Genomic DNA, 23,397 nt, shown 5'->3' with positions numbered 1-23,397 from the left:
CTACCAAATCAGATCTGCAGAGCAATCACACCTGGGTGGGCAGTCCATTTGATCCCTAATGTAGCTCTGACCCTGGACCTGATGAAACAAATTTAGGTGTACAATTTATACATTTGGCTATAACTGAGATATAATTGAGACTCTTCATTTCTGTGTAAAATTTACTTAAAAATACATTTTAGACTTTCTGATAACCATTAACACAGAATGGTGGATCATTGGATTAGAAGAGCATTTGATATTGGACTGGTAGGGACCTAATTAGTTAATATTGGCAGATGTGTTACCTCCATTATGGACATAACAAAGGTACTAGACTGTGTTGGCTTTGACCCCTTCTCCAGTAGGTATTATTCAGTTTGGAAAATCAATGTAGCCTCCCTTGTTTTATTTTGATTGGGAAAAAGTACTACAGTGGGAGGCTTTATCCTAACATTTGGTGCTACATAATCTTATGGAACCAGACTTTTAGCACCAGCGTACTTGGTAGCATGTCGTCCCAGACCAGGATTATTGCACAAGTCTCAGGATGTTTAAAGGTCTTTCATATCCAGCTCTTTATGCTGTTGTAACATGACTGCTTCAACACTTTCCATCTGAATAATGTACAATGCTATATTGTACTCTAGGTTGTGTACCCCTTATGCAAGATGTTTGGGACTAGAAGTGGTTCAGATTTCTGAATATTTGCATATATACAATGAGATAACTCGGGGATGGAAAGTCAATTTGCAACATGAAACTTTTATGTTTCACATACACATAGCTTGCTCTTTAGGAAAGGATGCATTCTTTCCTTCCTTTATTTCTGTGTTTTCTGCAGTTGGAGTCTTGAACTGAGGACCTTACACATGCTAAGCAAGCACTCTGCCACTGAGTTCCATCCCCAGCCTCTGATGAATTCTTATGCAATATTTGTATAACACCTTCCTTTTTCTGGTACTGGGGATAGAACCCAGGGGCACTTAACTACTGGGTCACATCCCCAGCTCCTTTTACCTTTTTATATTATATTTAGAGACAGGGTTTTGCTAAGTTGCTTAGGGCCTCACTCAATTGACTGGCCTTAAACTCCCAATTCTCCTGCCTCGGCCACTGAACTGCTGGGATTACAGGCATGTTCCACCACACCGTGCACACCTTCTTTTTGACTGTGACCCATCACATGAGGGTGCATGTGGAATGTTCCTCTTACCCGTGATATTGGCACTCAAGAAATGGCAGATTTTTCAGCATTTCAGGTTTTCTCATTACGAATGGTCAAACTGCATAAAGCGCTCCACTGAGGAACATCTGTTATAAAAATTAACTTAATATAATCTTGATTCACCTTCACTTGTCTACAGACATCTCAATCCAAACCTTTAACTGCACAGACACTATGCTACATAATTTTCCTCTATTTCTCTTATATTAATACATGACTGAATGCCCCAGAAGTCCTTTGATACTAGTATAATTGGGGGTTAGATTTGATTATACTTAAGCATACATGGTTTTACAGATGAAATACAGAGTTTCGCATAAAGCCATCAGCGCTGTCCAAAGTTTCAGTTTCTTGGAGGTCAACTTGCAAAAGCGCCCCAATTATGGACTATCTCCCTACCGAGAATTTCCGGTATTGAAGGAAAAATGTACACGTTGGGGTGATTGTGGGACTGTTTCAAGTAATAACTCTTCTATGTTTTTTTCTTAGCAAAAAATTCATCTAACATTTATTGAGTACTTCTTCTAAAGGACACTTCTTACGTATCATGGCATAATCCTGAAGACTATTCTGTGAACATAAGTATTCATGTGCAATTCCCATTTTACTGATGTGGAAACTTCCTAAGTCTGACCATCAAATAATTGGTTAAGGCAGAATTCAAGCAGAGACACTATGACTGCAAATCTTGCATTCTTAATCAGTACACCATCCAGTTTCTCCATTGATGTTTCTTGTTAGCTTCATTCATTCACTAAGTGCCTCATTAGACCACATAGTAAGCAGTGAGGATACCATGTAAGATGCAGCCTCTCTTTCTTTCCTCAGCAATATGATAGTACCATGGAGAGGGCACAAAAACAAACATGATACTGTGAAAATAGTAAAATAAATTTAGAAAAAGCCTCCCTCACTCCCCTGGTTCATAAGAGAAAAAAAAAAATCTGCATTGATCTGTCCATTTATGGATTCCATCTTCCTGTGAAAGAAAGAGCTAACAGATGGTGGGCAGAAAGCAGTTTTTTAGTGAAATCTCAGATTTTAGGCATCTGCATGGTTGAATGCACCAAGGATAAGAAGCAACAAGCTGAGGAATGAATGAACCTCTGCCTCATTTCTATAAAGGAACATCCACTTAGTCCTGTTTTATATTTAGAGTTACAATAGAAGATCATACTTACAGAAGGGGCAAAAAAGGTTCCCCTACCTTCAAAAATGAAAGAGAAATGTTTAAAAACCATTGCAAGAGAGGGGCCACATAGATAGGGCTAGGGCTATCTTTTCAGTTTCTGGAGCTAATCCCTTCAGCCCACACAGGAAAAAATAAAAATAAATTACCTATGCTTAGTAAGAGCCAACCTCCCCCCCCCCATTCTTTCACACACAGGCACACACATTCGTACAATACCACCACCAGAAAATAAGCAAAAACTGGCAATTTCTCACAGGGAAATCTACATTTAATGTTTAGAGCATCTATGGTGAGTGGGTTGCTCATTTCCACAGTCAATGTGTGAAAGATTCCTGCATGATCCAGGCATTCTCTTCTTTAAACTGCAGCCAAATGGTTCATAATCTTATTTGTCTCTCCTTTTAGGACCATTTCCAGAAAATATTCCAGATGTTCCCATGCATCTCAGGGACAGGGGACTCGACTTTTGGGCAAGCCATGGATCTCTGTACGCTATGGATGTATTCCTGTGTATAAATCTAGGACAGAATCCCCAGCACTTCCTCTAAGCAAATCTATAGACCAAGCAGATGACTCTCTGCACACATGAAAGCATCCACCACATATGTTTGAACAAGGCAGGATTAGGGAAATGATACCATGGGGTATGGTGGAAAGAGCAGGAACTCTAAAGTCAGGCAGATGCAAATCACAGAAGTGGCTCAGGAACAACACAACATCAAAATATAAGATAATGGCATGTGCCCTTGGAATCTTTCTCTTCATCAGTAAGAGAAGACTCATGATAGCCATGTTGCAGTGTTCTAGTATTAGAAACAATTCAGAGACTGCCACCTAAGAGTCAATCCATCTTAGATATCAGGCATTCAGCCCATAGTGCGGTGTGGATCATGGGCCTCATGATGACTTGTTTAACCAGTGGCATAGCCATTGTTGACTGCCATCTCTGTGTGCCCTCAGCAACTGTCATTCTTGTGGCAGTTGAACTTACCATCCTGCAGAACAGCACCTCCTTTGGGAACCTAGTCAAAGGTCTTGTACACGTTTGAGCTTAAATCCTGGTTGAAGGGAACTGAGCTAATCCACAAGTATTGATTAAATGTGTCCCTTCAAAGCCAGCCTCCAGATCTCATTGTATTGTTTAGACTTGTGCCACCATCAAACGGGACAAGGTCATTGCCCTCCTACTGGCAAATGAGACACAACAGAATGACTTTTCCAAAAATCTTTAATAACGTAACATCCAAGGGGGTCCTCTGTGTGAACATGACTGCCGTGAGGTTAGTTCCAATTTCTAATCACACCCTTGGTACATAAAACTCCCACCTTCAGTGAGAGGAGGCTACAGATATGAAGCCCAAGCTTGGCATTGAAACACTCCTTGGTGGGGCCAGAGTGGGAAGGGAATGGTAGTGGACATTCCTTGGAGGATAGATGTCCAACGGGCAGGAGACAGTGTGTTCCAGCATCGGAGGCATTTTGTGGAGGGGTTGGGCAAGGGTATCTCCTGAAAGATGGGAATCGGGAATGGGGATCTGGTCTGGCGCTGTGGCATCCAGTTAGATCCGGGCTTCCCTGAGACCACCAAAGCAGCTTGAATAGCATCAGGGGTCTCTGCCGTGGGGATGCTGCCTCTGACGCTATAACCCCTGGATTCAGGGGTGTCTGACTCCCACGGACAATCCGGAATATGGTCTTTCATCTCACTGTGGGTAAGTGCTGTGGGATGGCCTATTTTGACATCTGCGTTGATACCGTAGCGTCTCTGCGTATTGATCCAGTACAAGAGTGGATTGTAAATGAAGGTGGAAGCATTCATCACTTCCACCCACTGCTGGGCATGCCTTCCTCCAGTGAATGAATACCATGCAGCCGCCGGTTACTACACAACACAGTCCCATGAGACCAAAGTAGAGCGAGACCCAGGCTGAGGCAGTAAGACAAACAAAAGAGGCAGCTGACTGCCGGCTCTGGCTGGCACCTGAACTGTTTCTCATTCCTCTCCTTGATGTGGCTCATTCATCCATCCATTCCCTACCTCCCTCCTAACATACCTACCTCATCATTTTATTATTCAGTTAAAGCTAGGTCTGCAGGGAGCCTAAGAGTCCATGTTAGCCTTTTAGAGATAAGGGATACTAGGTCTAGAGGGAACATGGCCTGCTGAGACTCAGTCAGGCCTTCTTCTGCCTCCCAGTGCAGGACCCATCCAATCCCTCAGACTGCTTAAACTGAACTTAAGGGCAAGACCCTCAAGGAACCACTTGACAAGGGCACCGATATATCTTTTCTGGTTGGGCAGAACATGCTTTCTGCCTTCTAAAAGTCCTTAGTTTCTTGGAGGAGTCTGTCTCCTAACTAGTTAGCACTCCATGCAGGAAGCCACCAACCCCTCAGTACAAAGCATCTTCCCTGAACGTTTGTCCATGCACTCAAAGAACTGAAGGGATACTTACTGCCAGGAAGGCCCAGGTTTGCCATTTGAGGATCCATACCATTGACACTTGTTACCAGGCCCATGGCTCGGCAAGGAATCAACTGCCCCAAGGATCTGTCCACCAATGGGAGTCTTCAGAAGGCCCAAGCCCCATTGTTGCCTAAAGATGATATCACCGGGTTCTGAGGACTGTGCATTCCAGGGCTGGTGCTTGTGGAGTGGCTCTGAGTTGATGGAAGGGAGGGACTCCATCTTGTGGCATCTCATGAGCATAGTTCTCTTGCATGAAATACTGGTCCAACCCAGAATTGTCTGTTCCCAACTTCTTACAGTGAAGTCACCAAACAGCCCCCTGATTCGGGACCTCACACACACATGGGCTTATGTTTATGTTGTCGCTTGTTAGGAAGCCATTTCTGGATATATTTTCCAGTGGGAAGTTGGGCAGTGAGCACAGTGAATATTGGGCATGCGTGCCCTCTAAAGTTGGTAACCAGGATGTCAGGGACAAAAAAGAAACTGTTCAGGGGAACCAAGCAGTCAAAACCACCTTCTTTGATTCCTACAGTCTCTCTTGTGCCTCCTCAACAAGGGCTGGCAAAGTGTTTTCTCAGTATCACCAGGCCCTGTGGGAGCTCTCCCATACGAGGTCCTGTGTCTCTTCCTACCTTCATCTCCTCCTTGTCCTTCAGATACCTTTTCCATCTTGGTATGCTAGATTCCCCAAAGACCCTGTTCATTCACCTCTGGAATGAACAGCTTGGCTCAAGCTGTTCGTTCACTCAGTAGTGCCACTCCCACATTTCCACCACTGAAGAACTCCTTATGGTCCCAGGTGCTCAGCTATCCCTACTCTGTGAAAATAGTCCCTTCAGCTGATTTCCCTCAACCACATTATCTCCAGTTGGAAGAGACTTGGAGAGTTGTCACATCCAACTCTTTTCTTAAGCCTGAGTACTGACTGCACAACTTCCCTACTCAGTAACCCATCCCCCATGGTTTCATTGACCCAGGGACGTGCTTACCACCAGCTGAGGCAGCTTGCTTCATTTATGACCAGCTCAGATTGAAAGCCATTTCTTAATCAAGGTTAGCTCAGCATTCCAGTAGGTTGTACCAGTGGTCCTGTCTTGGCCCCTTGTCACTCTTCAGTTATTCCCATTTTTATCAGTAGCCAGAATGATCCTTTTAAGAGTCGATGGTGTTACTCTGCTCAAACACACCGTGACCTCCCCCTCTCACTCAGCGTGCTTCCTGCAGGCTGCAGGTGAGTCCTGGAAATGACTTAGTCTCTCACCGTGTGCTCCAGGTGTGTTCTCCTTTACACTGAGATGAATTTCTATTTTTGTATTCATGACCTGTGAAGAAGGCAAAGGACGGATTAGGCGGCTGCTGTTGCAGTGGTTACCATTGATCCAGAGGTTTGCCAGTGGACCTCAGATTCCTGCAGGCTACCTGGGCCCGAGCCAGGTTGTGACCACACAGAATATGAGGAAGGGGAGCTGTGCCTGTTCCCTGTTGCTCACTTCTGTTCAGCACACCCACATTCAGCTCACCAAAGTTTATGAACTGTGCTTTTGTATTGACAGTCATCAGAAAAAGAATGATATGACTTACAACACCCAACTTCTCAGATCTGAGGATGGTTGGCATGCCAGGTGTCATGAGGAATCAGACTTGTACTCAGAAGGAGCCCAGAAATGTAAAAGCAAAGTACTTCTGCAGAAGGATGTGCTACCAAATCAGGTCTGCAGAGCAATCACACCTGGGTGGGCAGTCCATTTGATCCCTAATGTAGCTCTGACCCTGGACCTGATGAAACAAATTTAGGTGTACAATTTATACATTTGGCTATAACTGAGATATAATTGATACTCTTCATTTCTGTGTAAAATTTACTTAAAAATACATTTTAGACCTTCTGATAACCATTAACATAGAATGGTACGATAACTGGATTAGAAGAGCATTTGATATTGGATTGGTAGGGACCTAAATAGTTAATATTGGCAGATGTGTTACCTCCATTATGGACATAACAAAGGTACTAGACTGTGTTGGCTCTGACCTCTTCTCCAGTAGGTATTATTCAGTTTGGAAAATCAATGTAGCCTCCCTTGTTTTATTTTGATTGGGAAAAAGTACTACAGTGGGAGGCTTTATCCTAACATTTGGTGCTACATAATCTTATGGAACCAGACTTTTAGCACCAGCTTACTTGGTAGCATGTCATCCCAGACCAGGATTATTGCACAAGCCCCAGGATGTTTAAAGGTCTTTCATATCCAGCTCTTTATGCTGTTGTAACATGACTGCTTCAACTCTTTCCATCTGAATAATGTATAATGCTATCTTGTACTCTAGGTTGTGTACCCCTTATGCAGGATGTTTGGGACTAGAAGTGATTGAGATTTCCAAATATTTGCATACATACAATGAGTTACCTCGGGTATGGGAAGTCAATTTGCAACATGAAACTTTTACGTTTCATATACACCTAGTTTGCTCTTTAGGAAAGGGTGCATTCTTTCCTTCCTTTATTTCTGTGTTTTCTGCAGTTGGGAGTCTTGAGCCTAGGGCATTACACATGCTAAGCAAGCACTCTGCCACTGAGTTCCATCCCCAGCCTCTGATGAATTCTTATGCAATATTTGTATAACACCTTCCTTTTTCTGGTACTGGGGATAGAACCCAGGGGCACTTAACTACTGGGTCACATCCCCAGCTCCTTTTACCTTTTTATATTATATTTAGAGACAGGGTTTTGCTAAGTTGCTTAGGGCCTCACTCAATTGGCTGGCCTTAAACTCCCAATTCTCCTGCCTCAGCCACCTGAGCTGCTGGGATTACAGGCATGTTCCACCACACCGTGCACACCTTCTTTTTGACTGTGACCCATCACATGAGGGTGCATGTGGAATGTTCCTCTTACGTGATATTGGCACTCAAGAAATGGCAGATTTTTCAGCATTTCAGGTTTTCTCATTACGAATGGTCAAACTGCATAAAGCGCTCCACTGAGGAACATCTGTTATAAAAATTAACTTAATATAATCTTGATTCACCTTCACTTGTCTACAGACATCTCAATCCAAACCTTTAACTGCACAGACACTATGCTACATAATTTTCCTCTATTTCTCTTATATTAATACATGACTGAATACCCCAGAAGTCCTTTGATACTAGTATAATTGGGGGTTAGATTTGATTATACTAAAGCATACATGGTTTTACAGATGAAATACAGAGTTTCACATAAAGCCATCAGCGCTGTCCAAAGTTTCAGTTTCTTGGAGGTCAACTTGCAAAAGCGCCCCAATTATGGACTATCTCCCTACCGAGAATTTCCGGCATTGAAGGTAAAATGTATATGTTGGGGTGATTGTGGGACTGTTTCAAATAATAACTCTTCTATGTTTTATTACTTACCAAAAAACTCATCTAACGTTTATTGAGTACTTCTTCTAAAGGACACTTCTTAGGTGTCATGGCATAATTCTAAAGACTATCCTGTGAACATATGTATTCATGTGCAATTCCCATTTAACTGATGGGGAAACTTCCTAAGTCTGACCATCAAATAATTGGTTAAGGCAGAATTCAAGCAGAGACACTATGACTGCAAATCTTGCATTCTTAATCAGTATATCATCCGGTTTCTCCTTTGATGTTTCTTGTTAGCTTCATTCATTCACTAAGTGCCTCATTAGTCCACATAGTAAGCAGTGAGGATACCATGTAAGATGCAGCCTCTCTTTCTTTCCTCAGCGATATAATAGTACCATGGAGAGGGCACAAATACAAACATGATACTGTTAAAGTAATGAAATAAATTTAGAAAATGCCTCCCCCCACTCCGCTGGTTCATAAGAGAGAAAAAAATCTGCATTAATCTGTCCATTTATGGATTCCATCTTCCTTTGAAAGAACGAGCTAACAGATGGTGGGCAGAAAGCAATCTTTTAGTGAAATCTCAGATTTTAGGCATCTGCATGCTTGAAAGTACCAAGGATAAGAAGCAACAAGCTGAGGAATAAGTGAACCTCTGCCTCATTACTATAAAGGAACATCCACTTAGTCCTGTTTTATATTTTGAGTTACAATAGAAGATCATACTTACAGAAGGGGCAAAAAAGGTTCCACTTGCCTTCAAAAATAAAAGAGAAATGTTTAAAAGCCATTGCGAGAGAGGGGTCACATAGATAGGGCTAGGGCTACCTTTTCAGTTGCTGGAGCTAATCCCTTCAGCCCACACAGGAAAAAATAAAAATAAATTACCTATAACTACCTATGATTAGTAAGAGCCAACCTCCACCCCCCTCTTTTTCCTTCACACACAGGCACACATGTACGTGCACGTACAGCACCACCACCAGAAGATAAGCAAAAACTGGCAATTCCTCTCAGGGAAATCTACATTTAATGTTTAGAGCATCTATGGTGAGTGGGTTGTTCATTTCCACAGTCAATGTGTGAAAGATTCCTGCATGATCCAGGCATTCTCTTCTTTAAACTGCAGCCAAATGGTTCATGATCTTTTTTGTCTCTCCTTTTAGGACCATTTCCAGAAAGTATTCAAGATGTTCCCTTGCATCTCAGGGACAGGGGACTCTTGACTTTTGGGCAAGCTATGGATCTCTGTACGCTATGGATGTATTCCTGTGTATGAATCTAGGAGGGAATCCCCAGCACTTTCTATAAGCAAATCAATAGACCAAGAAGTTGACTCTCTGCACACATGAAAGCATCCACCACATATGTTTGAACAAGGCAGGATTAGGGAAATGATACCATGGGGTATGGTGGAAAGAGCAGGAACTCTAATGTCAGGCAGATGCAAATCAGAGAAGTGGCTCAGGAACAATACAACATCAAAATATAAGATAAAGGCATATACCCTTGGAACCTTTCTCTTTATCAGTAAGAGAAGACTCATGATAGCCATGTTGCAGTGTTCTACTATTAGAAGCAATTCAGAGACCACCACTTAAGATTCAATCCATCTTATCAGCCATTCAGCCCATACTGTGCTGTGGTTCATGGGCATCATGATGACTTGTTTGACCAGTGGCATAGCCATTGTGAACTGCCATCCCTCTGTGCCCTCAGCAACTGTCACTCTTGTGGCAGTTGAACTTACCATCCTGCAGAACAGCACTGCCTTTGATAACCTAGCCTAGGGTCTTGTACACGTTTGAGCTTAAATCCTGGATGAAGGGAACTGAGCTCATCCACAAGTATTGATTGAATGTGTCCCTTCAAAACCAACCTCCAGTTCTCATTGTATTGTTTAGACTTGTGCCACCATCAAACGGGACAAGGTCATTGCCCTCCTACTGGCAAATGAGACACAACAGACTGACTTTTCCAAAAATCTTTAATAATGTAACATCCAAGGGGGTCCTCTGTGTGAACATGACTGCTGTGAGGTTAACTCCATTTTCTAATCACACCCTTGGTACATAAAGCTCCTACCTTCAGTAAGAGGAGGCTACAGATATGAAGCCCAAGCTTGGCATTGAAACAGTTCTTTGTGGGCCCAGAGTGAGAAGGGAATGGGAGTGGACATTCCTTGGAGGATAGATGTCCAACAGGCAGGAGACAGTGTGTTCCAGCATCGGAGGCATTTTGTGGAGGGGTGGGGCAAAGGGTATCTCCTGAAAGATGGGAATCGGGAATGGGGATCTGGTCTGGCGCTGTGGCATCCGGTCAGATCCTGGCTGCCCTGAGACCACCAAAGCAGCTTGCATAGCATCAGGGGTCTCTGCCGTGGGGATGCTGCCTCTGAGGCCATAACCCCTGGATTCAGGGGTGTCTGACTCCCACAGACAATCTGGATTATGGTCTTTCATCTCACTGTTGGTAAGAGCTGTGGGAGGGCCTATTTTGATAGCTGCGTCAATACCATAGCGTCTCTGTGTATTGATCCAGTACAAGAGTGGATTGTAATTGAAGGTGGAAGCATTCATCACTTCCACCCACTGCTGGGCAAGCCTCTCCCGCCACAGCTTCTTCCTCCAGTGAATGAATACCATGCAGCCGCCGGTTACTACACAACACAGTCCCATGAGTCCAAAGTAGAGTGAGACCCAGGCTGAGGCAGTAAGACAAACAAAAGAGGCAGCTGACTGCCGGCTCTGACTGGCACCTGAACTGTTTCTCATTCCTCTCCTTGATGTGGCTCATTCATCCATCCATTCCCTACCTCCGTCCTAACATACCTACCTCATCATTTTATTATTCAGTTAAAGCTAGGTCTGCAGGGAGCCTAAGAGTCCATGTTAGCCTTTTAGAGATAAGGGATACTAGGTCTAGAGGGAACATGGCCTGCTGAGACTCAGTCAGACCTTCTGCCTCCCAGTGCAGGACCCATCCAATCCCTCAGACTGCTTAAACTGAACTTAAGAGCAAGACCCTCAAGGAACCACTTGACAAGGGCACCGATATATCTTTTCTGGTTGGGCAGAACATGCTTTCTGCCTTCTAAAAGTCCTTAGTTTCTTGGAGGAGTCTGTCTCCTAACTAGTTAGCACTCCATGCAGGCAGCCACCAACCCCTCAGTACAAAGCATCTTCCCTGAACGTTTGTCCATGCACTCAAAGGACTGAAGGGATACTTACTGCCAGGAAGGCCCAGGTTTGCCATTTGAGGATCCACACCATTGACACTTGTTACCAGGCCCATGGCTCGGCAAGGAATCGACTGCCCCAAGGATCTGTCCACCAATGGGAGTCTTCAGAAGGCCCAAGCCCCATTGTTGCCTAAAGATGATATCACCGGGTTCTGAGGACTGTGCATTCCAGGGCTGGTGCTTGTGGAGTGGCTCTGAGTTGATGGAAGGGAGGGACTCCATCTTGTGGAATCTCATGAGCATAGTTCTCTTGCATGAAATACTGGTCCAACCCAGAATTGTCTATTCCCAACTTCTTACAGTGAAGTCACCAAACAGCCCCCTGATTCGAGGCCTCACACACTCATGGGCTTATGTTTATGTTGTTTATTGTTAGGAAGCCATTTCTGGATATATTTTCCAGTGGGAAGTTGGGCAGTGAGCACAGTGAATATTGGGCATGCGTGCCCTCATGAAATTGGTAACCAAGGTGTCAGGGACAAAAAAGAAACTGTTCAGGGGAACCAAGCGGTCAAAACCACCTTCTTTGACTCCTACAGTCTCACTTGTGCCTCCTCAACAAGGGCTAGCAAAGTGTTTTCTGAGCATTAGGCCCCATGGGAGCACTCCGCTATGAGGTCCTACATCTTCTTCCAGTCTCATTTCCCTTCCTGTTCTTCATATCCCTCATCCTTCTTGTTATACTAGATTCCCCAGAGACCTTGTTCATTCACCTCTGAAGTTTGGCCCATGCTATTCCTTCACTCAGTAGTGCCTCTCCCCATTTTCCACCACTGAACACCTCCTTATGGCCCCAGGTGTTCAGCTATCCCTACTCTGTGAAAATAGTCCCTTCAGCTGATTTCCCTCAACCACATCATCTCCAGTTGAAAGAAACTTTGGGAGTTGTCACATACAACTCTTTTCTTAAGCTTGAGCACTGACTGCACAACTTCCCTACTCAGTAACCCATCCCCCATGGTTTCATTGACCCAGGGACTTGCTTGCCACCACCTGAGGCAGCTTGCTTCATTTATGACCAGTTCAGATTGAAAACCATTTCCTAATCAAGGCTAGCTCAGCCTTCCCGTTGGTTGTACCAGTGGTCCTGTCTTGGCCCCTTGTCACTCTTCAGTTATTCCCAATTTTATCAGTAGCCAGAATGATCCTTTTAAGAGTCGATGGTGTTACTCTGCTCAAACACACCGTGACCTCCCCCTCTCACTCAGAGTTCTTCCTGCAGGCTCCAGGTGAGTCCAGGAAATGTCTTAGTCTCTCACCGTATGCTCCAGGTGTGCTCTCCTTTACACTGACTGATGAATTTCTATTTTTCTATTCATGACCTGTGAAGAAGGCAAGGGAAGAAATAGGCGGCTGCTTTTGCCATTGTTTGCCATTGATCCAGAGGTTTGCCAGTGGACCTCAGATTCCTGCAGGCTACCTGGGCCCGAGCCATGGTGTTTCCACACATAATATGGGGAAGGGGAGCTGTGCCTGTTCCTTGTTGCTCACTTCTGTTCAGCACACCCACATTCAGCTCACCAAAGTTTAGGAACTGTAGTCTTGTATTCACAGTCATCGGAGAAAGAATGACATGACTTACAACACCCAACTTCTCAGATCTGAGGATGGGTGACATGCCAGGTGTCATGAGGAATCAGACTTGTGCTCAGAAGGAGCCCAGAAATGTAAAAGCAAAGTACTTTTGCAGAAGGGTGTGCTACCAAATCAGGTTTGCAGAGCAATCACACCTGGGTGGGCAGTCCAACTTGCTTTGATCCCTAATTTATCTGTTACCCTTGACCTGATGAAACAAATTTAGGTGCACAATTTATGCATTTGTTTAATTGAAATATTTAAAGAAATATACTTTGAGTTGTTCCTCCCTCACTGTGTTCTCTTGTGGCAGTGGATCATCCTTTTGGTGCATGCAATATGACATTTTTTTAGCTCTTACTTAGCTAATTTACTGTGTCTTTTCAGATAGGTTTCTATATATGTAGGTCAGACAGACCCATACCCCTTCCTGTTTGTCACTTGGTTGCTCAGGTGATGAATTTTGTATCTGCTGCATCCATGGTCCCTGGAGCTATTGTGGAAATTTCTGTTCTGCTATTCCCCTCTGGCTGCCCTTCTTATATCTCAATTTAACACTTAAGGCTAAATACTGTATTCTTAAAATGACCACTGAATATTCTATTTCTCACAAGAAGAAATTGAGAAAGAATTTGAACTTCTTGATCCTTAATAACAAGTGAACATCGCAAGAGCCTGTTGTAAGAGATTCATGGGTAAGCCTGTGGCCAAGACAGAAACTAAGCCTGGTTGGCTTGGATGAGTTCTGGCTGTAGTCACGGAATGTAGATGCATATACGCACAGACATAACTGAACTTAAGGACACTGTTTTCATACTGGACTGATGAGGAAACTGAGGCACAGGAAAGAACATATGTGTCCAAGGCTGCCCACCAGTTGACAGAGCCAGGAATGACATTGGATTTGGTATTCTTCCCACTGTACTTGAAATTCTTGTGTCAATGGAAATGGAAGCAGTGATGATCCTGGTGTAGCTGGGGAAGTAGTTGAATCTCTCAGTAATGTACAAGCAAACAAGTGACTGCAAATGACTGATGACTGTGCACTCAGGTGGGAGCCAAAGCCACAAAGAGGTAGCCGAAGGCCTATTGGATGCTTCTGTTGGTGTCGAGGAGGCAAACTGATCTGGATTCTCTGCCTTGAGCTCAATTGTTATTCTACCCTTTTCCTGCTCTCTTTCAATGTGCACCTTCAGTACACCTTTTTAATTTGCTCTCTTCATTTAAAAAACATGGTAATATTTGTGTGGGTAAAATTTGAAATAAGATTTTAATCCATTTTAAGAGAATGAAAATGAGATTATCATAATCTTCATTTTTATTCATTACTTAAGTAAAACTCAAAGCATCAACTAAAACCAGAAAGAAAGATGACAAAATTTAATCATGTTTAGTCACAATAAAATCCTAATACCTCCCAGGCATTCTCCACACCCATACGCACAATGAGGAACACATAAAATGAAGAAGCACAATAATTGTAGATATAATGTCAGAGGACAAAAAGGACCCAGGTGCAGTCAGTTCCAGAACATCCCAAGTCCTGAGCAGGCTCCACTGTGAGAGTTCCACAGCCATCATCAGCTTGAGGGGGAATGTCCATGTCCTAATTTATGACTCTGAGAAATGAGGGAGCCTACAGCCTTTCATACACCCATTGGAATAAAGGATACTTATAATCCATACCCCAGGCTTACTGTCTGGATAGATCACACTTTCATGGCTGTGCTGAGGTAATCAGAGCCTTGTAATACCTCTCCAGGTGTGTTTCATCCTTCAGGTGTGAATCATGTCATGATTCTGAAGCTCTACCATTGCCTTCAAAATGACCTGATATATTCTGGAAACAGTAGTTCCCTGATCTGTCTTGTCACTGGGGTGAGTCTACTGCCTTCAGCAATCTTTCCTCCATAAGTGATGACTTTTGCAAAAGAGGACCAGCTGACTTACATGCAGCACCAGTGTCTTTTGTCTGAGAATCATGTAGAGGTTACCCAGGACCATGACTGCCAGTCAAGCCCATACCACCACACTCACATAACTTAGGAGAAACTTTAAAAGACTGAGCACTGTCATTTCCAACTTTACCTACCACAAGCCAGGATAGAGAGAAAGGGGCCCACAGGATGGGTCCCCAGGAAAGGACTGAGCCCTGATGGAGTTCCAGGCTCACTGCAACAGTTAGCTACCTGTGTATCTATCTCATATGTGAAATGTAGAGCAGTAAGCTCAAGGGAGAGCAGAACTATATTCATCAGGGCTGGGCAGTTGTGGGAGAGTGGATCAAAGGCCCAGCCCAGCTACACCAGAGGAGCAGGATGGTGATCCATTGCAAGAGGGATGACTGCCAGATAAAAATGCATCCTATACTTCAAAACTGCCAAGTGTATACTAAACCTCTATCTCTCACCCTGCACAAATCTCAACTCAAAATGAATTAAGGACCTAGGAATTAGACCAGATACTCTACACCTAATAGAAGAAAAAGTAGTTCCAAATATTTATTGTGTCAGTTTAGGACCAGACTTCCTTAACATGACTCCTAAAGCACAAGAAAAAAACAGAGGAATCAATAAGTCGAATAGAGTAAAAATAAGAAGCTTTTTATCAGCAAATGAAACTATTAATAATGTGAAGAGATTGTCTACACAGTGAGAGAAAATGTTTGCCACACACACTTCAGATACAACACTAATGTCCAGAATCTCTCAAGAACCCAAAAAACTTCACACCAAGAATACAAATAAGCCAATCTATAAATTGGCTATGGAATTGAGCACACACTTCACAGATCTGTAAGCAGTCGACAGATATATGAAAAAATGTTCAACATCTGTAGTAATAAGAGAAATGTAAATCACAACAACCCTCAGATTTTATCTCACCCCAATTAAAATGACTGTTACCAAGAATACAAGCAACAATAGGTGTTGGCAAGGATGTGGGGGAAAAGGTACAATCATACATTGATGGTGAGGTTGCAAATTGGCACAGCCACTCTGGAAAGCAGTATGGAAATTCCTTAGAGAACTTGGAATGGAACCACCATTTGACCCAGCTATGCTACTCCTCAATTTATACCCAAAGAACTTAAAATGAGCATACTGCAGTTATACAGATACATAAATGTTTATAGCAGCTCAGTTCCCAAAAACTGGACTGTGGAACCAACATAGATGCCCTCCAGTAGATGAATATTAAAGAAGTTGTGCTATGTACACACAGTGGAATATCATTCAGTCATAAAGAAGAATAAAATAATGGCATTTGCAAGTAAATGGATGCAGTTGGAGAATATCATTCTAAATGAAATGAGTCCATCCCAAAAAAGCCATAGGCCAAATGATATCTCTGATCAGTGAATGATGATACATAACAGGGAGGGTGGGAGGGAGGCAAGAATGGAGGAAGGATGGATTGTCTAGAAAACAATGAGGGGTGGGGAGATGGTGGGTGGTTAGAAAAATAATAGACTTAGACAAATATTATTACCCTATATACATGTATCATTACACAAATGGTATGAATCTACTGTACAACCAGAGAAATGAATGCTGTACCCCATTTGCATATAATGAATGAAAAACATTTTTAAAAAATCAAATTATAAAAGGTTTGAGTAAGATATCTACAGTATTTCTTAAAAATAAAACAATAGAAAGAAGAATTATGTGTCACAGACAATAAAGTATTTTTATCTCCAGAAAGTTAAAGTAAGCAGAGTTGTGATGACTCTGGAAAGATAACTTAAATGGGATTCTAGTTTATAATAATGCTGCCCTGCTCTAGAGTGATTTACCTCTATCTACTTTGGCACCAAGAAGAGCACATTATGGGGTCATGTGGGCAGTTATGGACATTTCCTCACATAGGCAAAATGCCTGTGAGTCAGCCAGACAGCTCTCTTATATTAATAATAAGCAAGCCTCGCTAGAGTTGCTGGAACTTTGAAAAGGCTCCATCAAAGGCTCCAAGGAACCAATTCATACGTTATTAAATGTGGAAGTGCTTAGCTCTTGTCCACAGATGTTCCAGTGCAGGTTTGATCGATGAAATTGAGAAATGGCCTAATGAGTAATGGTCTATCCAGAAGGAATTTTCTCTGAATGAAAATCACACACTCAGGTGAAGTGTTGGCACATCTCTCTGGGCATGTGGATGAATCACTGTGAACAAAGCATGGGGTGCTAACACATATGTCTGTCATCTTGTCCAGAGAGGTTGATGTTGTGATGATGGTTCTCTATACTGTCAAATATCCTTCTTCATGGGTTCACAGATCTGCTGCCAGGCCATCCCCTCATTATCTATCTACATGTGGTCACTAGATGAGATCTTATCATCTCTTTATAGAAACCACAGCAACGTTTTAATTCATCCCGAGTAGCTACCACATGAATGAATCTCAACTATGCTGAGTGAGAGGAACCATGTTTTAAAATGTATACTCACTTTTGTAGAATCCTAGAAAGTGCATCTGATATAGTGACAGAACGTGTATCAGCGGATACATGCAGGGGGAATTATAGAAGGGCATGAAGACACTTAAGTGTTTATTTACTTGATTGCAGTAAAAGTTTCACTGCTGTATTTATGTGAAAATAATCAAACCAGTCTGAATATATATGGTTTCTTGCATTTCAGTTGTATCTTAATAGAAATAGTGTTAAAAGGAAGAAAAAGGACATTCCTACATGTTTCTGTTTCGACTGTAGATTCCATGGGCCATGCTTTAAACAGTGTCCATCTAGTTGTGGAGGCAATTCAGAAAACTGGATGAACACAAGGAAACCATGGAATTGCTGCAATGTGATATGGTAAAAAGATCAGCAGATACTGCAGAAAGTCATCATGCTTCTCATCCTTTTCTAAGAGTCATGATGCCAACTTTGCACTGATTCCTACAGGTCCTCTACATGCCTTTTTAAAATATCTAATAAGCAATATACACTGACTGTCCTGCAATCTTTAAAGTCAGAGTTAAAGAAAATAGAATTGAAACCTTTTGCAAGGAGGATGCTAGGGAAGATAGTAACAAACACAGTTCCTGAGGATAGAATGGGTAGGGTGGAAAATAGAAAAGAAGGAAAGGAAAGTGGAGAAGTGTCTCAATTTATTGCTACATAACAAACCACCTGAGTTTTTATTTCTCATTATTCTGAGCTTCAGGAATTTGGGCAGGGATCTTAAACTCCCAAGCACTGAGGGGCCAAGGGAAGAGGTTATCTAGAGGTTGAAAGGCCATCTTGGATGTTCCAGCTCCATCCTGGTATTGATGGAATGCAGTCCATCAATACCAGTGTGATCTCAGCCCATAACACACACAACAGAACCACTCCTCCCACCTGAGCTGAACACAGTCACAGAATCATCAGAAGTAATCAATGGTTGTTTGTAGTTATTTTAAACCACAAAGTTTGGGGATGATTTTTATGCAGCAACAAATAACTGAGATGAAAGTAAACTCTTTCAGTGGCCAGGAATTCTTTTCAAATTTCCCAGGGTCTCCTGATGGTGCTGTGTACATCTGCATTTATTCAAAGGCCCAAATTAATCATTTAGTGGGTAACAACTCCATCAAAGATTTAGGAAGTGTGGAAAAGGATGGCACAGCCCTTGCTGTCTTCCTGAAGGGATGAGTTATATGTATGAAAGCAGGACCATTCAAAGAACATACGAGTTCTCAGATCTGTTCACTAATTTCTAGATCTGCACCATAGACTCTGTACAAACTTCAGAGTTCTGAGTTTCAGTGGAGTAGTTTATACCAAGGATACCAGAGTTCTCTCAGAGAGCTCAGGAGAAAGGTTTTTCATTTTCTTCAGAAAAAAAAAATGTTGTTATTTAGTGGGGCCAGCCCAAAAGGAAAAGCATTGAACTAGGTGTCCAGACAGTTGTCGTCTAGTTGGATCTGCCAGTGAGGATCTCTTTGACCCATAATAATAAAGAACCCCTAACTCAGCAGTTCTTTTATCTTGACCATGCTTTTTTGTAGTCATTTTCTGAAATACTTTTTCATAATTGATATATTCCTGCTTTCTATAAGTATTTGTTTTCCCTCTTTTTCTCTTTAAGTTTGCTTTGTTTCCCCCCTTATAAAACCAGTGTTAATAAATGCCTACATTGTCAATTTTCAAGGGAAGCAATTTACTTTCACCAATTACATTCTGTTGTAAATAAGTCTGCCTCTTTTTGTTGTTGTTGTTTTTTGAGTGGGAGTGGGGGCAGTAACCAGGGATTGAACTCAGAGGCAATCAGTCATTGAGCCCTATCTCTAACCCTGTTTTCTAATTTTATTTAAGGACAGGGTCTTACTGAGTTACTTAGCACTTGATTGTTGCTGAGACTGGCTTAGTATCCGAAGTCCTTTTGCCTCAGCCTCCCAAGCTGCTGGGATTACAGGTGTGAACCACTGTGCCCACCTAAGTCTGCCTCTTTTTAAACTTCCAGGACAGCCAATAGTAATCCTCCTGCAGACATATGTTATACTAAGTCATAGGGGCTGTGAAGGATTAAGCTGTGCAGTTTTCCCATTAATAGAAAAAAATATATATAAACATTTATACTTCAGTCTCTTCAGAGAGACAAGAGCAGTGGGGAGGGAACAGGAAAGAAGGGAGAACCCTCAAACATAGATCTTATTATGTGGTATAAGGAAAAACTATGCCCTCCCCGGTTCAGACTGAGTTTATCACAGGAATGTTGTGGTGATTATGTAGATTCTCTGGGAGTTTGATGGTGAGGGAGCAATGAAATGGTTTGTAGGGATTTCATTCCATGAAAAGACTGAGAAGCAGACTAGGAGGATCTCAGTTTCTTGGGGCAATCTGGGTGCTACTAGTCCAGCTCATACCTTGAGCTGGACACCCCAAGTCCATGATCCCTTCAGAGCCTAACACAAGACTAGTCACACTGTAGGTTCTTAGGGAATGCCTGTAGATTAATCAGTGGGTACTCTCTGGTGGAGTCTAGAAAGCTCCAGGATGTTACCAGATAGCAAAGTAGACCTAGTAATATTGCCTACAGTAACCTCCATCAGTGTTAAATGAATTGGCACTTCTCAGAGAGGACCAATGGATACAACCAAATCATTCCATCACTGTCAGCTACATCAAAACTTTATCATAAACCCACAGTGAGAATTTGAAACAGGTATTTCTTATCTCTTGACAACAACAGGCTGTGATAGAAGACTACAGAGTTTGTACCTAGTTCCATGGTGCCTCAGCAGGCACATCAAACCTCTGTTCATTTACCAGAGAGCTAAGCAGAGAGGGATGCATGTTGAAATCTTGGGATCCAGAATGCCGCCCTGTCTCTTCTTAGGCAATCTGCTTTTTCCTCTGCATGTCAGTTAGTGGAGGAGATTTCTTTTCACATCTTGAAAGAGAGAATAACCAGATTATCCTGAAATTATAAAAACTAGCAATCTGAGCAAGTCAAAGTTGGATGAATAGCAGATTAATCCAAAGTTACAGCTAGTTCAAGCCACAGTAATTTCTAAGAATGTTAGGAAATATATCCTTGAACATCTGGACTTTCTAAAGTCTGAAGACAAAATCAAGAGGGGAGAATAAAGGATATTAAATTGCAAATCACATTAAATAGAATAATGGAAATCTTCAGTAAGAAGAATTTCTGTCTGGAGATTAATGGCCTTTAAAACCTACATTCTTTTTTAATTACCAATCAGTTCTACAGGATGTCAAAGAAAATAATGTAATCTTGTACTCATAATGCAGTGCTTGTTATGGTTTTGTCACCACCCAATTCAGTAATTGGTATTGTTCCTGAGGTAATTTTATACTGAATAATTAGGTTAATGGAACTTTCTGTTAAGAACCCAGCAGACATTCTTGCCAACAGGTGAGTTAAAGATTGGGAGATGAATACCCAAATGCTGTGGTTTATAGGACCAGAGAGGGATTCATGTAGGTAGTCCTCTTTCAACAGCCCCTCCCCTCCTGTTGATCTTAGATCAAAAAATTCCAGAGAGGGCTGCGTAGATAGCTCAGTTGATAGAGTGCTTGCCTCGCAAGCACAAGGTCCTGGGTTCAATCCCCAGCAATGCAAAAAATATATATATATATATTTCAGAGGGAGTCAGCCAGAATCAATTTAGAGTAGGAGGGACAAACCAAAGACAGAAAATTGGTGGTCACAATCAGGAAAAAGAATTTACTTCAGTAACTTGACATAATAATGGGTAGTTTGTGCTGCTCCTCTGCTTTGCCTACTATTAATCTTTAGCTGGATTTGACAACTTGCTTTATTTCCACTCTAGGATGTCCTCTACCTTCATAACTCATTAGAGGCAGTAAAGAGTGCCCTAGTGGCATACCAGAGGCAGAGCAATGGTAAAGTTGGGTGAATGAGACACTCGGCAGTTACGTTTAGAGAATCAGTCTGATAGCAATGTGGTTGATCTGGGTGAAGTAGAAAACACAACAAACTTGACCTCGGCATGGTAAGCTTTTCACATCTTTTGGGACATGTTCTGTGTTGCACTGTGTTTTATGTGTACCTAGATGGCATTCCATCACCTTTGAGAACAGTCTTCTGGCATATTTGAGAGTCTGCACTTTGTTTTGTGCTTAGTCCATATCTCTATATTCACACTAGGTCTGTGATGTGAACAGCATGGCAGCGCTAGACCAGACTAGGAAAGAAAGATGTGGAGGAGTCAGGTTGTTTGTCAAGGCCTCACCACATGTTGTTGGCACAGATGACAGGTGTGTTATGTTACCAGTGCCCCATCTGGTCGGGACGTTCTGGCACATACTTCCAAAGGAGGTGTTATTGATCTTTTCTAAGTTGTTATAGGAAGTATCAGTGACAGTGAGAGTTACCAAAAATATTTGATATTTCTTTAAGCCTGAACTTGTCATTCTGATATATCCTTCTCTCTGCATGTTTGGGAGGGATAAACCTCTTGCATATGATGTCAGGAAATCCATTTAAAATAGATCAGGTCAAACCCATTCAACTTACAAAGTCACTGAATTCAGTTCCTCATTTTTCCTACAAGGAAACCAAGTAACCTATTAAAACACTGATGCCCCCTGACTCTGCAGTTTTCATGTTGTCATTAATTAGAATATAGTCTGTTTTTTTTTTTTTTTAATTTTATTGTTGTTTGTTAGGTATGTATCGTCTGCCAAGCTGGGAGAGCCACAGTGAGCAGCATAGACATGTGACCCTTAATCTAGTGCAGCTCAAAATCCGTCAGTCAAAAGCAATCTTTAACACAGAAGTACACAGATAACTAATCGCAAGTCTAATAAATGCTATAAAGGAAATATATAGGGTATGTTGAGGGAATTCTAAGAGATCAGGAAGGTTTCCCTAGGGAAATGACTTAAGCTGAGACAGTCAATTATCTATACTAATGATGGAGGACAAAGGTATAGATCATCTAAAAATGGTATCCAGTCTCAAAATCATTTCCCATGTTTGAACTGCAGTCTTAGTCCATTAATACCTTCAGTGTCAACAAGTTTCCTTCATCGTGTACCTTTTCTTTTTAGTTCTACCCAGTCATAATAGAATGATAAAATAAGAAATCTTTGATATGTTTTGGTATCCTATGAAAGTTTGGTTATTATATTCTCCAATGAGTGTGCTGTTTAATATTATATAAGTCCTGGGCTAAGATAAAGGGATAGCCAGGAAGATTTTTCCTAAATTGCTACAGCATCATGAAGATGCATCTTGCATTTGATAATTTCAGAGGATGAGGCTTAAAAGAAATGAACTTGGTGTAGAACCATAGTGCAGGCACTTTTTAATGTAATGTTTTCCATCTTATTGTTTCATCCTTAGTATTTATATATCATCAATATCATATGTTTAATATTTTAGTGCATTATAAACTGGACTCATTGATTTTCTGCCTCTGCAATGTTTTGTAAACCTCACTTAGAGAATAAGAAAACTTAAGAGCCAGATAGAGGTGTTGAACTTGAAAAGGTAACAGTTGTTTACTTTAGACAGTAGTAGTGGTTTCAGCAGTAGTTCACAGTTTAACAGAAAATATCAGAAAACATCACCAGTATACACTTTCACCTAAATTTCTTGGTTTTATTTTGAGACCCTTTCTGATTTTAACTCACTCTGGTGTACTAATCCCTTTGTCCTGCCTCAGTTAGGCACCATAACCAGATACAGTTTGTCCTTACCATTCTTCACTTAATATCTTGTTTTCATTACATGGGTTCATATTGGAACTCCCTAAGTAGAGTGAACTACTATGCAGTAACTATTAGGGTAGAAGTAGCGATAGAAGAGGGAAAACTTAATACACATTGAATAAAAGTAATGTGAGATGAACCAATGTTCTGAAACACATATGA

General features: G+C 41.9%; 1 protein-coding gene across 1 annotated transcript; it reads right to left on the bottom strand.

Moving 5' to 3' along the window:
• Positions 1 to 10,316: 10,316 nt before the first annotated feature.
• Positions 10,317 to 11,523, bottom strand: LOC124991491 (testis-expressed protein 38-like). Its single transcript, XM_047562175.1, has 2 exons — positions 11,460 to 11,523; positions 10,317 to 10,933 (listed from the first exon to the last, which is right to left on the bottom strand). The coding sequence occupies exons 1-2, from the start codon at positions 11,521 to 11,523 to the stop codon at positions 10,317 to 10,319; spliced, it is 681 nt and encodes a 226-aa protein (XP_047418131.1).
• Between the last annotated feature and the right edge of the window lie 11,874 nt (positions 11,524 to 23,397).

Source organism: Sciurus carolinensis, chromosome 8 (genome assembly GCF_902686445.1).
Source record: "Sciurus carolinensis chromosome 8, mSciCar1.2, whole genome shotgun sequence".
Taxonomy (NCBI): Eukaryota; Metazoa; Chordata; class Mammalia; order Rodentia; family Sciuridae; genus Sciurus; species Sciurus carolinensis.
The sequence above is the reverse complement of the archived record's forward strand: the minus strand, read 5'-3'. Positions and strand labels throughout refer to the sequence as shown.